Here is a 14,731-nt window from a genome sequence, read left to right on the forward strand (position 1 = left end):
GCTTCACGGCGGATGCAATGAACTAGTTTTTATTTAAAAAAAGCTTAAATAATGTAATGTGTCCAGCCTATCCTTTCCCTGATAAGTGGCTGGGCTATGATGCTCCAGTACAGACCAGAAGGCGACGTATCATCAGGACATTAACAAACACAGGTACTGTACAGCACTTGTTAACATGCAGGGTGAGATCATCCATGAGGATGCCGACTGAACCGTGAGAATGTTCATACAACTGAAATGTAACTTTATACACTATAATTTCATCCACATAAGATACTGTGTGTGTCTATATACATATATATATTTCCTGTTAAATCTGAATCATTTTAATGGTCCTACATTTGAAATGTACTGTAACTGTTCCTGATAATTACAGGCATCCACTAGGTGCCACTATCATGCCTTCTTAAATCTATTTAAAATAGATTTTCTTCAACACCAACATGTCTAACAGACCAAGAAGGAAGACAAGTGTTTATCAAGTGCCACACTGTTTTGTTCATTTGTGCCTTTGAAAACCAAATCCAGAATCAAACTGAAAACACATTTGAAACCCTTAGACATGTCTTCTCGTCCTTCATTTCAAAATGTTAAATATCAAAGAAAATGTCAACAAAGTGGAATTTCATTGTTTTTATTAACAACATTATTTGCTAAGAGCAAGATGAGAAGACAAAAAAAACACCAAGAGTTATGCTTAGATAATAAGGTGGAGCTGACAGAGTGAGCTTTACTAGGCACAAAATAAGAACTATTCAAAAACAAAGTATTATGACCCAAGCACAGATACCACAAATGAACATGTTTGGAGCACAAAGTTCGTCTGCCTGACTGGAACTCCTATTCAATCCTTGGCAGCATATCTGTGAAATAGAATGCCTTCAGTTTAGGGATAACATAATCAGTTCAGTCAGACTCACACGGTTCAGTCAGACTCACACTTCTTACTCAGAACAGGACATTTGATTTCTAGAAGTTCTTGAGAGTTGAACACTCCATCGGGGCTTGCAGAAAGCAATGGCTCCTTGACACTCACTACTGTGCCTCTACTCTCCAGACTAAACTCACAGCTCTCCATCCATGTGCAGGCCACCTGCTTGTTCTCCTTGCCATATGTGGTTGCTGAGTTCCCATGGAACCTTGGGAAGAGATGCTCCCGCACAAAGTTTTCAGCTAGCTAGCTGACATTCGCAAAACGACAAGAACGCCAAGAACGCCACAACGGAAGACCTCAACAAAACAGAACATTCGGACATTGTTTTTGTGTTGTTATGTGTTAATAACATTTAGACTACGTTACCCAGTGTAACCGATGTGAAATGGCTAGCTAGTAAGCGGAGTGCGCGCTAATAGCGCTTCAATCGGTGACGTCACTCGCTCTGAGACCTTGAAGTAGTTGTTCCCCTTGCTCAGCAAGGGCCGCGGCTTTTGTGGCGCGATGGGTAACGATGCTTCGAGGGTGGCTGTTATCGATGTGTGCAGAGGGTCCCTGGTTCGAGCCCAGGTAGGGGCGAGGAGAGGGACGGAAGTTATACTGTTACACCAGCAGGCTATGCGGGGGGCAGGTGGTTAAAGAATGCCTTGCATGGCTAAACATGGAGTTTTCTAGCTGAAGTATATGTTCATTAAAAGTAGTTAAACCTACGCCCCGGTTTGTCATTATATAAGGAACAAACATAACATGGTGTCAGATTGGTAGTCGCTATGACGAGACAGAGAAAAGAAAGGAGTAACTCTGCAAATTTCCGCAACAAAAATTGAACATTCTACCACAAGTCAAGTGACGTGAGTAGTCGAAGATGCTAGCTTGCAAGAGCGAGGGCAACGAGCCGCAGCAGCGAGAGTGACAGCAGAGAGAGCGAGGCTGCATTGGAATCTGTTGACGAGCAAGTTGATGAGCAACATACTGAAGTAAGAGAAATTGACACTGTTCCTGTTCTCCGTCATGGATAGGCTTAGTCCTCATACTCCTATGCAGTTAACAGGCAATTTAGCTGACAATTGGAAACGTTTCAAGCAGAGATTCAATATGTACCTAGCAGCCAGTGGAGCAGGGGGAGATGACAAATTGAAAGATTCCATTTTTCTGCATGTTATTGGAGAGGATGCATTGGACATTTACAATAGCTTTCAGCAAGACGAGGCAAACTTGACATTGACTGTGCTAATGGCTAAATTTGAGGAGTACTGAGTACTTTGCGAGTTTAGTGTGAAAACACTTACCTTTGTGGGAGACGTACTTTCAGAGGACGGAGTCAAACCAGACCCGAGGAAAACATCAGCCATCAACAACATGGAGCGCCCGAAGAACAAGGACGATGTGAGACGCGTGCATGATCACCTACCTTGCAAAGTTCATACCTCAACTGTCAGCACAGTCCGCTCCACTCAGATGTCTTCTGGAACAGAAAAACGAATGGGAATGGTCCCATGAACAGGAAAACTGAAAGAAGACAATCACAGAAGAGCCAGTGCTCAGGTTCTATGATCCAGAGAAAAGCACAAGGATTACTGCACACGCATCACAGTTTGGCCTGGGAGCAGTTCTTCTGCAACAGCATGATGACACATGGCAACCCGTCGCTTATGCGTCCAGAGCCATGACAGGCGCAGAGACAAGGTACGCACAAATAGAGAAAGAACTACTGGCGAGCACATACGCTTGCGAAAGGTTTCACCAATACGTCTACGGACGAGACTTCGAAGTAGAAACCGACCACAAACCATTGGTGTCAATCATGTCTAAGCCACTGAATGATTGTCCGATGAGAATCCAGAGAATGTTGATCAGACTGCAAAAGTATGATGTGAAGATGATCTATACCCTGGGAAAGTTCATGTTCGCCGCCGACACTCTTTCTCGAGCAGTCGACAAGAAGGAGAGCTTCGACACACAGAAAAACACAGATTCAGGCCTACGTCGACATGATCACTGCCTGTGTCTTCTGAGAGAATGGAGCAGATCAAAAGAGAGACCGCAGCTAACCAAACAATGACAGAGTTGAAAGAAACAACACTGATAGGATGGTTCGCACAGAAAAACAACTGTCCAAGGAGAATACAGGATTACTGGATGTGCAGAGCAGAGCTCACCTTTGTGGATGACACAGTGTTCAAAGGCAACAAGATTGTCATTCCCATGACACTACGCAAAGAAATGCTACAGAAAATACACGAGGGCCACTTGTGTGAGGAAAAATGCAAACGACGAGCACGAGAAGTAATGTACTGGCCAAGAATGAACCAGGAAATCAGCCAGACCACTGCTTCATTTGAACTGTGTTTGACCTACAGGCCAAAGCAGCAAGCAGAGCCACTAATGCCTCATCCAGTACCCAACAGACCCTACTACAAAGTTGGAGTTGACCTTTTTGACTGCAATGGCAAAAGTCACATTGTTGTTACCGACTACTACTCAAACTACCCTGAAGTACCAACACTGCCAGCTACCTCCAGCCGAGCTGTAATCACCTACCTGAAATCAGTCTCTGCAAGACATGGGGTTGCGTCTGAACTGTACTCGGACAATGGCCCGCAGTTCTCAAGTTCCGAATTCCGACTGGGGATTCCGACACAACACCTCCAGCCCCAACTACCCAAGGTTCAACGGCTTAGCAGAGAGTTCAGTCAAAATTGTCAAAGGTCTGATGAAAAAGGCACACGATGGAAAGGAGGCTTTCCTAAAAAATCTGATGATCTACCGCAGCGCACCGCTGAGGAACGGACTTTCACCTGCACAAATGTTGATGGGACGTCGCATCAGAACCAACCTACCCATTCATGAGGACTTGCTAACACCCAGAGGTGCTCACAAAGTCAAACTCGAAGGAAAAACAGAAAGACAAACAAAAAACAGCGACACAACAAAAGTGCAAGACACTTACCTGAACTGAAACCTGGAGATCATGTACGACTCCGAGACATCACTACAGGAACCTGGATGCAGCAAGGGTGTGTGCAGAGAGAAGTTGCACCGCAATCCTATGAGATCCAAACGGAGCATGGATCACAACTGAGACGAAACAGAGTGGATCTAAGGCTTCAGCCATTCACTCAAGGGACTGAGGATCATCAGGAGGATACTGCTGAAGCGTCAAATGCCTTTAGAAATGGACAATTCAGTCAGAACACCCTCACTGACAATGAACGCTGTCCAACTGTTTCAGGAAGTACTTCAGCAGAACGACCAAAAAGGACAAAAAAAGGGCACCTGGACTGAATGTTTTGTTTATGTGAAAAGAAATAGAGCCACAATAGAGTATTGTTGGACAGACTATATTTAGTTGAAAAAATTCTATAAAATAAGAAAATGAAGAAATAAAAAATTGGGGGAAAGAAATGTGTGTTATTGAAATTTGCACGTTATGCAGGTTGAGTAAACAAATGTGATGTGACGTGTAGTTACATAGAAAAGTAGTTTTCTTTTAAAGGATAGAAGATGTGTTGTAATGTGTTAATAACATTTAGACTACATTACCCAGCAGGCTATGGTGGTTGAAGAACGCCTTGCATGGCTAAACATAGAGTTTTCTAGCTGAAGTATATGTTCATTAAAAGTAGTTAAACCTACACCCCGGTTTGTCATTATATAAAGAACAAACATAGCAGTTTTGTTTCCGGGTCCTTAAATAAGGTGAATCGCCTCTCCCAACACAAGACGGAAAGGACAAGACATGGGTGTACTGACTGCTTATATGTAGACATTTAATTGGTCCATTCTCAATGTTTGTGCGTTTACGGACGTGGCATTTAACGGAAGTTTATTATATCCACCAATTGAAAAAGAGGTCATATGGATTCGTCCAGAGTTTGCAAACCCCTTTGTTTGGTTCGTCGTCCTTAAATATTGGCCAAATTGATTATTTTGTGTGTGAGTGAAGGAATAAACGTGTACAGATGTATAAAAGAGAAGTCAAGAATTCAGAGAACTTTGGGATGATATGAGGCTTTTAAAACTCATTATGATATGCCCTTACATGCCATTCGTCCATTGTCCCATGGATTTTCTGCTATATTTACAATGCATGTCTTTCAAGCTTCCATTGGTTTATAGATGACCTATTTGTAGACCAGATATGAATATGCTCATTTCAAAGGTCACACTTTATTGCACATGTGGTGTTGTATATACTCAAACCAATTCTTACAATTGAGAGCCTGTCTATAGTCACATTTTGGGGAGGAAATATCAGCTTCTGACAGCACATTATAATCGTACAAAACAGATTAATCTGTTATATTAAGCATGGGAACAAAGTAGTCTACCCAAGTTAAAATATAACCTAACTGTTCTGTTCTCAAGAACTGCTCAGAGTAACTGATCGGCTACAGCAGGTAAGGTGACAAAGTATGAGACAAATGTCTAAAGGTGTTCTTGTGTATAAGGACATTTAAAACATGAAAGTTGAATGTCTGAAAAGTTCAAGCTCTGTGGTCAATGGAAAATTATGTGGCGAGGATGGGTACAGAACTTCAACTTCAGACAGTAAAATAAAGTGCTGTAACGGTACACAGAACCGTCAATTGTTGTCTGTTGCACCGGTTTACTACGACAGTCTACATGTAGTCTAGTATGTAATAGTCTAATCATGTCTCAAGGGTCATTGGCAATCATTTACACATGCTTTCAATTAAATAAGATCGAGAACAAATAGTTTAGATAGAAAAAAACTTTTGGAAAGAATGTACTTCAAAAAAAATGCAGTGGCTGTGTGACCTGATTTTGTCGAAGCCTCTTCCCAATAGCTGAACAACTGTACCTTCTGCACATGTGCTACTTTACGGTGGAAGGCATGTTGTGCAAACTTCTTTGTCTACCCTAACCACAGAGAATGATAGAGGCCTCGAGTGGCCATTTTAGCACGGGCAGTGTCATTGAGGGGGTCCACCATGCTTCAGGCATTTTAAAAGTAGTCAAAGTCGTCAACTGGGTCGGGATTCTTATGAGTTGTAGCCTCAATGGCACTGCCCATGCTGTCACATACGCTTATAATTGTCTCATGTCTGTTGTAACCACAAACAACATGATCTTTTCAGGGTAGGATATGGCAGCATATATATGACGATTATATCAAGGTCCATAGGTTACATCAACTGATGGGAAGTAAGAAACCATCAAATCAACAAAAATGTACACAAATCGTGTCTTAAAATACATTCCACAAAGGATACCGACACATGTGCAGAACGTGATATGGTTCTTTAGCTCTCGGGAAGAAGAGTCCTGGGGGGGGGGGCATTTTTCAATTGAGGTGAACCCTCAGAGTACTGTAAATCACAGGAGCACATTCAATTAAATTCTATTGACATGCTTGCTTTATTGACAGGTGACGATTGCAAACTCCATTGTTCTGAAGATGGTACCTCCGCTTTGCTTTCAACACCTCAAACAATACTGGGCCATGTACAGGTTAAGACTGAAGAGGAAAAGCTGCTTGACCCAAATTAAATTACTTGGCTTTGATACCAGACTGTGTCATTCTTCCAGACCTCCAGTAGATTTGATCGGTATCAACTACCCAGCAGAAACAATCAATGGGAGAAAATACAGAGACGACCATCAGACCAGTCAGATGCCTCTTTCTAAAATAAACCACATCTTAAAAGCTAATGAGTACAGTTATAAAGTAAATGGATATGATGGACGAAACTCTGTTCACTCAATTTTAGGGTTTGATAGTAACATCTTGGCATCAAATGCTCTGAATGAGGACCGCAGGAGTGCAGCGACTTGTCTCCAGAGTAGGGGAATGCTTTTTGGGGTTTTCGATGGACATGCAGGTTATGCGTGCGCCCAGGCAGTCAGTGAAAGGCTCTTCTACTACATTGCTGTGGCTCTACTCCCAGTGAAGACCTTAATGGACATTGAGGATGCAGTTGAGAATGAAAGGCCGGTGTTACCCATGCTACAGTGGCACAAGCACCCAAATGACCATACCAGCAGAGACTCTGGGAAGCTTTACTTCAACAGCCTTAGGACGTACTGGCAAGAGAGGATCGATCTAGAGGAGGACGAGGACAGGGACGTCCAAACGGCTTTGATGAATGCATTCAAGAGGTTGGACAATGACATTTCACTTGAGGCCCAGGTGGACTTTGGGGACCCCTTTTCCCACTTCACCCCTCTTCGAGTGGCTCTGTCAGGGTGCACAGCATGTGTCGTCCATGTGGATGGAGATGACCTGCATGTGGCCAACCTGGGGGATAGCAGGGCCGTGCTGGGAGTCCAAGAGGAGAACGGGACCTGGTCAGCACACACCATCAGTAATGACCACAATGCCCAAAACGCAGTTGAGTTGCAGAGGGTTCTATCTGAGCACCCTGCGCTCGAACGCAAGACGGTAGTCAAACACGACAGGCTACTGGGCCTCCTCATGCCCTTCAGAGGGTTCGGAGACATGAAGTTTAAATGGAGCGGTGAAATGTTGAACCGGGTGTATGAAACAAGACCAGACATCTTGTCGGCCAATGAGTTTGTTAAGATGCTCCCACCTAACTACCACACGCCGCCATATCTCATTGCTAAGCCAGAGGTGACAATCCACACACTGAGGCCAAAGGACAAGTTTCTGATCATGGCAACTGATGGACTATGGGAGCTGATGCACAGGCAAACTGTGGTGCAGGTCATAGGAGAACATCTGACTGGTCTACACTGGCAGAAACCTGTATCTGGGCTGTCTTTCACACTGGGACAGATGCACAGGTTGCTCCAGGAGAGGAAAAGCAGAGCCATTTTGGCTTTAGAGGATGAGAACTCTGCAACACATCTGATCCGACATGCTTTTGGGAGTGATGGCTTTGGTACTGTGGACCCAAGGCGCTTGTCGAAAATGCTCAGCTTGCCTCAGGACCTGGCAAGGATGTACAGGGATGACATAACAATTGTTGTAATCCATTTAAATAGTGCCAACATGTAAGCCAATCAAAGATCAGACATAAAGGGGGATAAGGGGCTCTATTTCCGGCTGGCGCTAAGAATGGCGCTCTTGTCAAACTGGGGCTCTGACATTTTCCAAGAGAGATGTGATGATGCCGGTGACCCTCATATTTTTAAATATTTCAGTTGTTTTCTGTTCTATTTGATTAAAAAGTCCTCTGTAAGCTTACCAACTATAACGAAGCTGCGTTCAATAGCAATGCGTCATTGCGTCTTTTTTATCCTGGCTATGCATATGCCAAGCAGCCTATCAAGATGTTTTATTTTTTTATTGTCTACTCGTGAGTGCCGTTTTGGAGGTTTAGACAATTTTCACACCTGCATAGCCTTCTTCATTTCGCGTGTTTCTGCATCTATCCCCATTTTCATATATGCCCCCCAGCTAGCACAGTGGATCTGGGCCGATTCCGGCTGAGAGTCGGGGCACTCGGCTGAGAGTCAGACTCGGCTGACGTCATGTGGCCCGAGTCTGGGCCGCCTTCGGCAGTATTACTTATGGCTAGGATGTGGGGATTGAGCTCGGGCCGATTCCGGTGTGAGTTATCTGGCGAGACCCGTGCCGGCCGCGACCAGGAGACCCATGAGGTGACGCACAATTGGCCCAGCGTCGTCCGAGTTAGGGGAGGGTTTGGCCGGCCGGGATGTCCTTGTTCCATCGAACTGTAGTGACTCCTGTGGCGGGCCAGGTGCCTGCACGCTGACACGGTCACCAGGTGTACGGTGTTTCCTCCAACAAAATGTTTTGTGGATGGGTATAATTTCTATGTATAAAAGGTTTAATAGTAATTTTTTTAATGACTAAATCGGATAATTTGCATCGGGCTGCTGCTATGGGATTCTGATAAGTTGCGGACAAAGTGGGCTGAATTCCGATAGACTGAAACGGCCCGATGTACTTAGCCGATTCTGAGCAGTCATTTATCTTGATTCCTGGCCGAGTCCGACACCCGATTAGGGCCGATTCAATCAGTTCCAGCCCCCCGGAAGAGGCTTCTGGGCCGATTCCTCATTGCTAGCTGGGGCGCATCCAACTTATTTACATTGTTCAGTCCTATAATACCATATCAATAAAAGATATCTTGCCTATTGAGAATGTACCTCACATATACAATACCATTTATAGAAGCCTAATATTTTTACTTTTGGAGATGTGTGAATGTAATGCGTAAAATACCAACAGTACATCATGAAGCCATCTTTAACAGTGTGGACTGCAAACACCAAACATATTTAGCAAAACTGGATGCAATTCTACTGTTGCTATTATTCGTTACTGTATGCTATTTAATAAAGGCATCAATCCACTAATATGTGAATATTCCATGCCCTCAATACAAATTGGAGTTGATAACGCAAACCGTCAATTGCATACACAACTTGAGACAACCGCAAATCAGTATTACAGTTTTTTTTAATCGCTTTGGTATTATTTTCACAAGTATGTGGTGAACTCTTTGTACAAAACTTCAAACGGGTAACACTTGTAACGCAGCCGCTCTTACATTCAAAACCTTTCATTGTGCATTCAATTTCTTTGTAGACATCTTTCACCACATGACTATTGATCCAAAACATATGTTTACTGTGAAATATAATGAGTACATTGGTTTATTCACCAAAACAGAACATAATACCATCAGAGGTCTTTTCACAGTCCCCAAGTCCAGAACAGACTATGGGAGGTGCACAGTATATGTAACTCTACTCATATCACATCTATTCCACATCACTATTCCTCTATTCCACAAGTAACTCATGCAAGCAGTAAAATCTGATTAAAAACTGATATGGAACAACAGGGAATATGAAGAGACACACACAGTCACAGACACACGCATATGACAACATGCGCACTACACACACATGTAGACATTTTGTGTTGCAGATATGTGACAGTAGAGTATTGGCCTGAGGGCAAACACTTAATGTGTTGTGAAATTTGTTGTGAAATGTATTGTAATGTTTTTAAAAATGGAATATAACTGCCTTCATTTTCATGGACCACAGGAAAAGTAGATGCTGCATTGGCATTTGTAATAAATAATAATAAATATTAGATATTTTGAATTAAGTTATTGTAATAACCAGTTAATCCAATAGCAAAACATTTTCTAAATTGGCCTTTGAAAGTAGTATGCTACAGCACTGTAAATTACAGTACATTACACCGTTTTCAAATTAGGCAATACACTTGAACTACCCATACAAATTTACTGAGCATCACATTTCCATAATGATCATTGAAGACATCTTTCACGATGTACATTTACATTTACATTTAAGTCATTTAGCAGACGCTCTTATCCAGAGCGACTTACAAATTTGTAATCAAATGAAAGAAATGAAACTATGTTTAACAGGCACTAGTTTGAATCAAGCCTGTCTTGAGCCTTTGGCCATAGGTTCTCATTGAAATCGCAGTTAATATCCTCATTGTTCATGCACCTGGGAAAAAATATTTTTGGCCTGGCGAATCTAAGCCTGAGATAGATCTTGATTGAAGTCATTGCATGCCTCATCCATGGCCTGAGGGAGGGTGGTACGCTCATGGGGATGGCAATCATACAGTGCATTCGGAAAGTATTCAGACCTCTTGACTTTTTTCCAAATTTTGCTGTGTTACAGCCTTATTATAAAATGGATTAAACAGTTTTCCACCCCCATCAATCTACACACAATACCCCATAAAGACAAAGCAAAAACAGGTTTTTAGAAATGCAAATATCACATTTACGTACGTTTTCAGACCCTTTACTCAGCACTTTGTTGAAACACTTTTGAAAGAGATTACAGCCTCGAGTCTTCTTGGGTATGACGCTACAAGCTTGGCACACCTGTATTTGGGGAGTTTCTCCCATTCTTCTCTGCAGATCCTCTCAAGCTTTGTCAGGTTGGATGGGGAGCGTTGCTGCACAGCTTTTTTCAGGTCTCTCCAGAGATGTTAGATCGGGTTCAAGTCCGGGCTCTGGTTGGGCAACTTAAGGACATTTCCTGAAGCCACTCCTGGGTCATTGTCCTGTTGGAAGGTGAAACTTTGCCACAGTCGGAAGTCCTGAGCGCTCTGGAGCAGGTTTTCATCAAGGATCTCTCTGTACTTTGCTCCGTTCATCTTTCCCTTGATCCTGACTAATCTCCCAGTCCCTGGCATTCAGGCCAAAGAGTTCAACCTTGGTTTCATCAGAGCAGAGAATCTTGTTTTGAGTCCTTTAGGTGTCTTTTGGCAAACTCCAAGTGGGCTGTCATGTGCCTTTTACTGAGGAGTGGCTTCTGTCTGGCCACTCTACTACCATAAAGACCTGATTGGTGGAGTCCTGCAGAGATGGTTGTCCTTCCGGAAGATTCTCCCATCTCCACAGAGGAACTCTGGAGCTCTGTCAGAGTGACCATCAGGTTATTGGTCACCTCCCTGACCAAGGCGCTTCTCCCTCGATTGCTCAGTTTGGCTGGGTCGCCAGCTCTAGGAAGAGTCTTTCTTAGTGGTTCCAAACTTCTTCCATTTAAGAATGATGGAGGCCACTTTGGTTTTGGGGACCTTCAATGCTGCAGACATTTTCTGGTACCCTTCCCCAGATCTGTGCCTCGATACAATTCTGTCTTGGAGCTCTACGGACAATTTCTTATACCTCGTGGCTTGGTTTTTGCTCTGACATGCACTGTCAACTCTGTAAAACTTATATAGACAGGTGTGTGCCTTTCCAAATCATGTCGTCATTAAAATTTACCACAGGTGGACTCCAATCAAGTTTTAGAAACATCAATGGAATGTTGTTTCTAGGCTGATCAAGAGCTGATCAATGGAAACAGGATGCACCTGAGCTCAATTTTGGGGTCTAAATACTTTTGTAAATAAGGTATCTGTTTTTTTTTTTAAGACATTTGCAAACATTTCTAAAAAACAGTTTTTGCTTTTCCATTATGGGGTATTGTGTGTAGATTGATGAGGCTTTGTTTTATTTAATCCATTTTATAATAAGGCTGTAACGTAACAAAATGTGGGGAAAGGGATCTGAATACTTTCCGTCTTGTAATCGTGTATTGTATTTTACAGTATTGTACTTACAGTGCCTTCAGAAAGTATTCAGACAACGTTTATTTAACCTTTATTTTAACTAGGCAAGTCCGTTAAGAACAAATTCTTATTTACAATGACGGTCTACCCCGCCCAAACCATAACCCGGATGATGCTGGGACAATTGTACACCATCCTATCCCAATCACGGCCAGTTGTGATACAGCCTGGAATCAAACCAGGGTCTGTAGTGACACCTCTAGGACTGAGATGCAGTGCCTTAGACCGCTGCGCCACTCGGGAGCCCCTAAAACTTTTTCTACATTTTGTTGTGTTACAGCCTGAATTTTTTATTTTTTTTATTTTATTTAACCTTTATTTAACCAGGTAGGCAAATTGAGAACACGTTCTCATTTACAATTGCGACCTGGCCAAGATAAAGCAAAGCAGTTCGACACATACAACAACACATAGTTACACATGGAGTAAAACAAACATATAGTCAATAATACAGTGAAAAAAATAAATAAGTCTATATACAATGTGAGCAAGTGAGGTGAGATAAGGGAGGTGAAGGCAAACAAATATATGTATAAATAAATAAAAATATAAAAGGCCATGGAGGCGAAGTGAGTACAACACAGCAAGTAAAATAAAAACTAAAAAAAACAATGGAATGGTTGGTTTGCAGTGGAAGAAAGTGCAAAGTAGAGACAGAAATAATGGGGTGCAAAGGAGCAAAATAAATTAATAAATAAATACAGTAGGTAAAGAGGTAGTTGTTTGGGCTAAATTGTAGATGGGTTATGTACAGGTGCAGTAATCTATGAGCTGCTCTGACAGCTGGTGCTTAAAGCTAGTGAGGGAGATAGGTGTTTCCAGTTTCAGAGATTTTTGTAGTTCGTTCCAGTCATTGGCAGCAGAGAACTGGAAGGAGAGGCGTCCAAAGGAAGAATTGGTTTTGGGGGTGACTAGAGAGATATACCTGCTGGAGCGCGTGCTACAGGTAGGTGCTGCTATGGTGACCAGCGAGCTGAGATAAGGGGGGACTTTACCTAGCAGGGTCTTGTAGATGACCTGGAACCAGTGGGTTTGGCGACGAGTATGAAGCGAGGGCCAGCCAACGAGAGTGTACAGGTCGCAGTGGTGGGTAGTATATGGGGCTTTGGTGACAAAACGGATGGCACTGTGATAGACTGCATCCAATTTATTGAGTAGGGTTTTGGAGGCTATTTTGTAAATGACATCACCGAAGTCGAGGATTGGTAGGATGGTCAGTTTTACAAGGGTATGTTTGGCAGCATGAGTAAAGGATGCTTTGTTGCGGAATAGGAAGCCAATTCTAGATTTGACTTTGGATTGGAGATGTTTGATGTGAGTCTGGAAGGAGAGTTTACAGTCTAACCAGACACCTAGGTATTTGTAGGTGTCCACATATTCTAAGTCAGAGCCGTCCAAAGTAGTGATGTTGGACAGGCGGGCAGGAGCAGGCAGTGATCGGTTGAAGAGCATGCATTTGGTTTTACTTGTATTTAAGAGCAGTTGGAGGCCACGGAAGGAGAGTTGTATGGCATTGAAGCTCGCCTGGAGGGTTGTTAACACAGTGTCAAAAGAAGGGCCAGAAGTATACAGAATAGTGTCGTCTGCGTAGAGGTGGATCAGAGAATCACCAGCAGCAAGAGCGACATCATTGATGTAAACAGAGAAGAGAGTCGGTCCAAGAATTGAACCCTGTGGCACCCCCATAGAGACTGCCAGAGGCCCGGACAACAGACCCTCCGATTTGACACACTGAACTCGATCAGAGAAGTAGTTGGTGAACCAGGCGAGGCAATCATTAGAGAAACCAAGGCTGTCGAGTCTGCCAATGAGGATGTGGTGATTGACAGAGTCAAAGGCCTTGGCCAGGTCAATGAATACGGCTGCACAGTATTGTTTCCTATCGATGGCGGTTACGATATCGTTTATGACCTTGAGCGTGTTTTAAAATTTAAAATGGATAACATTGAGATTTTTTTTGTCACTGGCCTACATACAATACCAAAGTGGAATTATGTTTATTAATTAAAATTTAAAATTAAATTAATAAAAATGTAAAGCTGAAATGTCCCCGAGTCAATTAGTATTTAACCCCTTTGTTATGGCAAGCCTAAATAAGTTCAGGAGTAAGAATGTGCTTAACAAGTCACATACTAATTGTATGGACTCACTCTGTGTGCAATAATAGTGTTTAACATGCTTTTTGAATGACTACTTCATCTGTATTTGTATTTATTATGGATCCCCAATAGCTGCTGCCAAAGCAGCAGCTCCTCTTCCTGGGGTCCAGCAAAATTAAGGCAGTTTATACAATTTTAAAACATTACAATACATTCACAAACTTCACAACACACTGTGTGCCCTCAGGCCACTACTCCACCACTACCACATATCAACATTAGTAAATCCATGTGTGTGTATAGTGCGTATGTGTGTGTGTCTGTGCCAGTGTTTGTGTTGCTTCACAGTCCCCGCTGTTTCATAAGGTGTTTTTTTAATCTGTTTTTTAAATCAAATTTTACTGCTTGCGTCAGTTACTTGATGTGGAATAGAGTTCCATGTAATCATGGCTCTATGTAGTACTATGTGGCTCCAATAGTCTGTTCTGGACTTGGGGACTGTGAAGAGACCTCTTGTGGCATGTCTTGTGGGGTATGCATGGGTGTCCCGAGCTGTGTGCCAGTAGTTTAGACAGACAGCTCGGTGCTTTCAACATGTCAATACCTCTCATAAATAAAAGTAGC

The 14,731-nt window shown here is 42.8% G+C and overlaps 1 protein-coding gene across 1 annotated transcript; it reads left to right on the forward strand.

Moving 5' to 3' along the window:
* The first annotated feature begins 6,325 nt into the window (after positions 1-6,325).
* Positions 6,326-7,919, forward strand: LOC139536494 (pyruvate dehydrogenase [acetyl-transferring]-phosphatase 1, mitochondrial). Its single transcript, XM_071337047.1, has one exon. It carries the CDS (start codon positions 6,357-6,359, stop codon positions 7,917-7,919), a length of 1,563 nt encoding a protein of 520 aa, XP_071193148.1. The 5' UTR covers positions 6,326-6,356.
* The last annotated feature ends 6,812 nt before the right edge of the window (positions 7,920-14,731 follow it).

This window comes from Salvelinus alpinus, chromosome 12 (assembly GCF_045679555.1).
Source record: "Salvelinus alpinus chromosome 12, SLU_Salpinus.1, whole genome shotgun sequence".
Classification (NCBI taxonomy): Eukaryota; Metazoa; Chordata; class Actinopteri; order Salmoniformes; family Salmonidae; genus Salvelinus; species Salvelinus alpinus.

What these genes read in the sequence shown, in the direction of transcription:
- LOC139536494 (XM_071337047.1), top strand. Translation starts at nt 6,357, where the DNA reads ATGGTACCTCCGCTTTGCTTTCAACACCTCAAACAATACTGGGCCATG.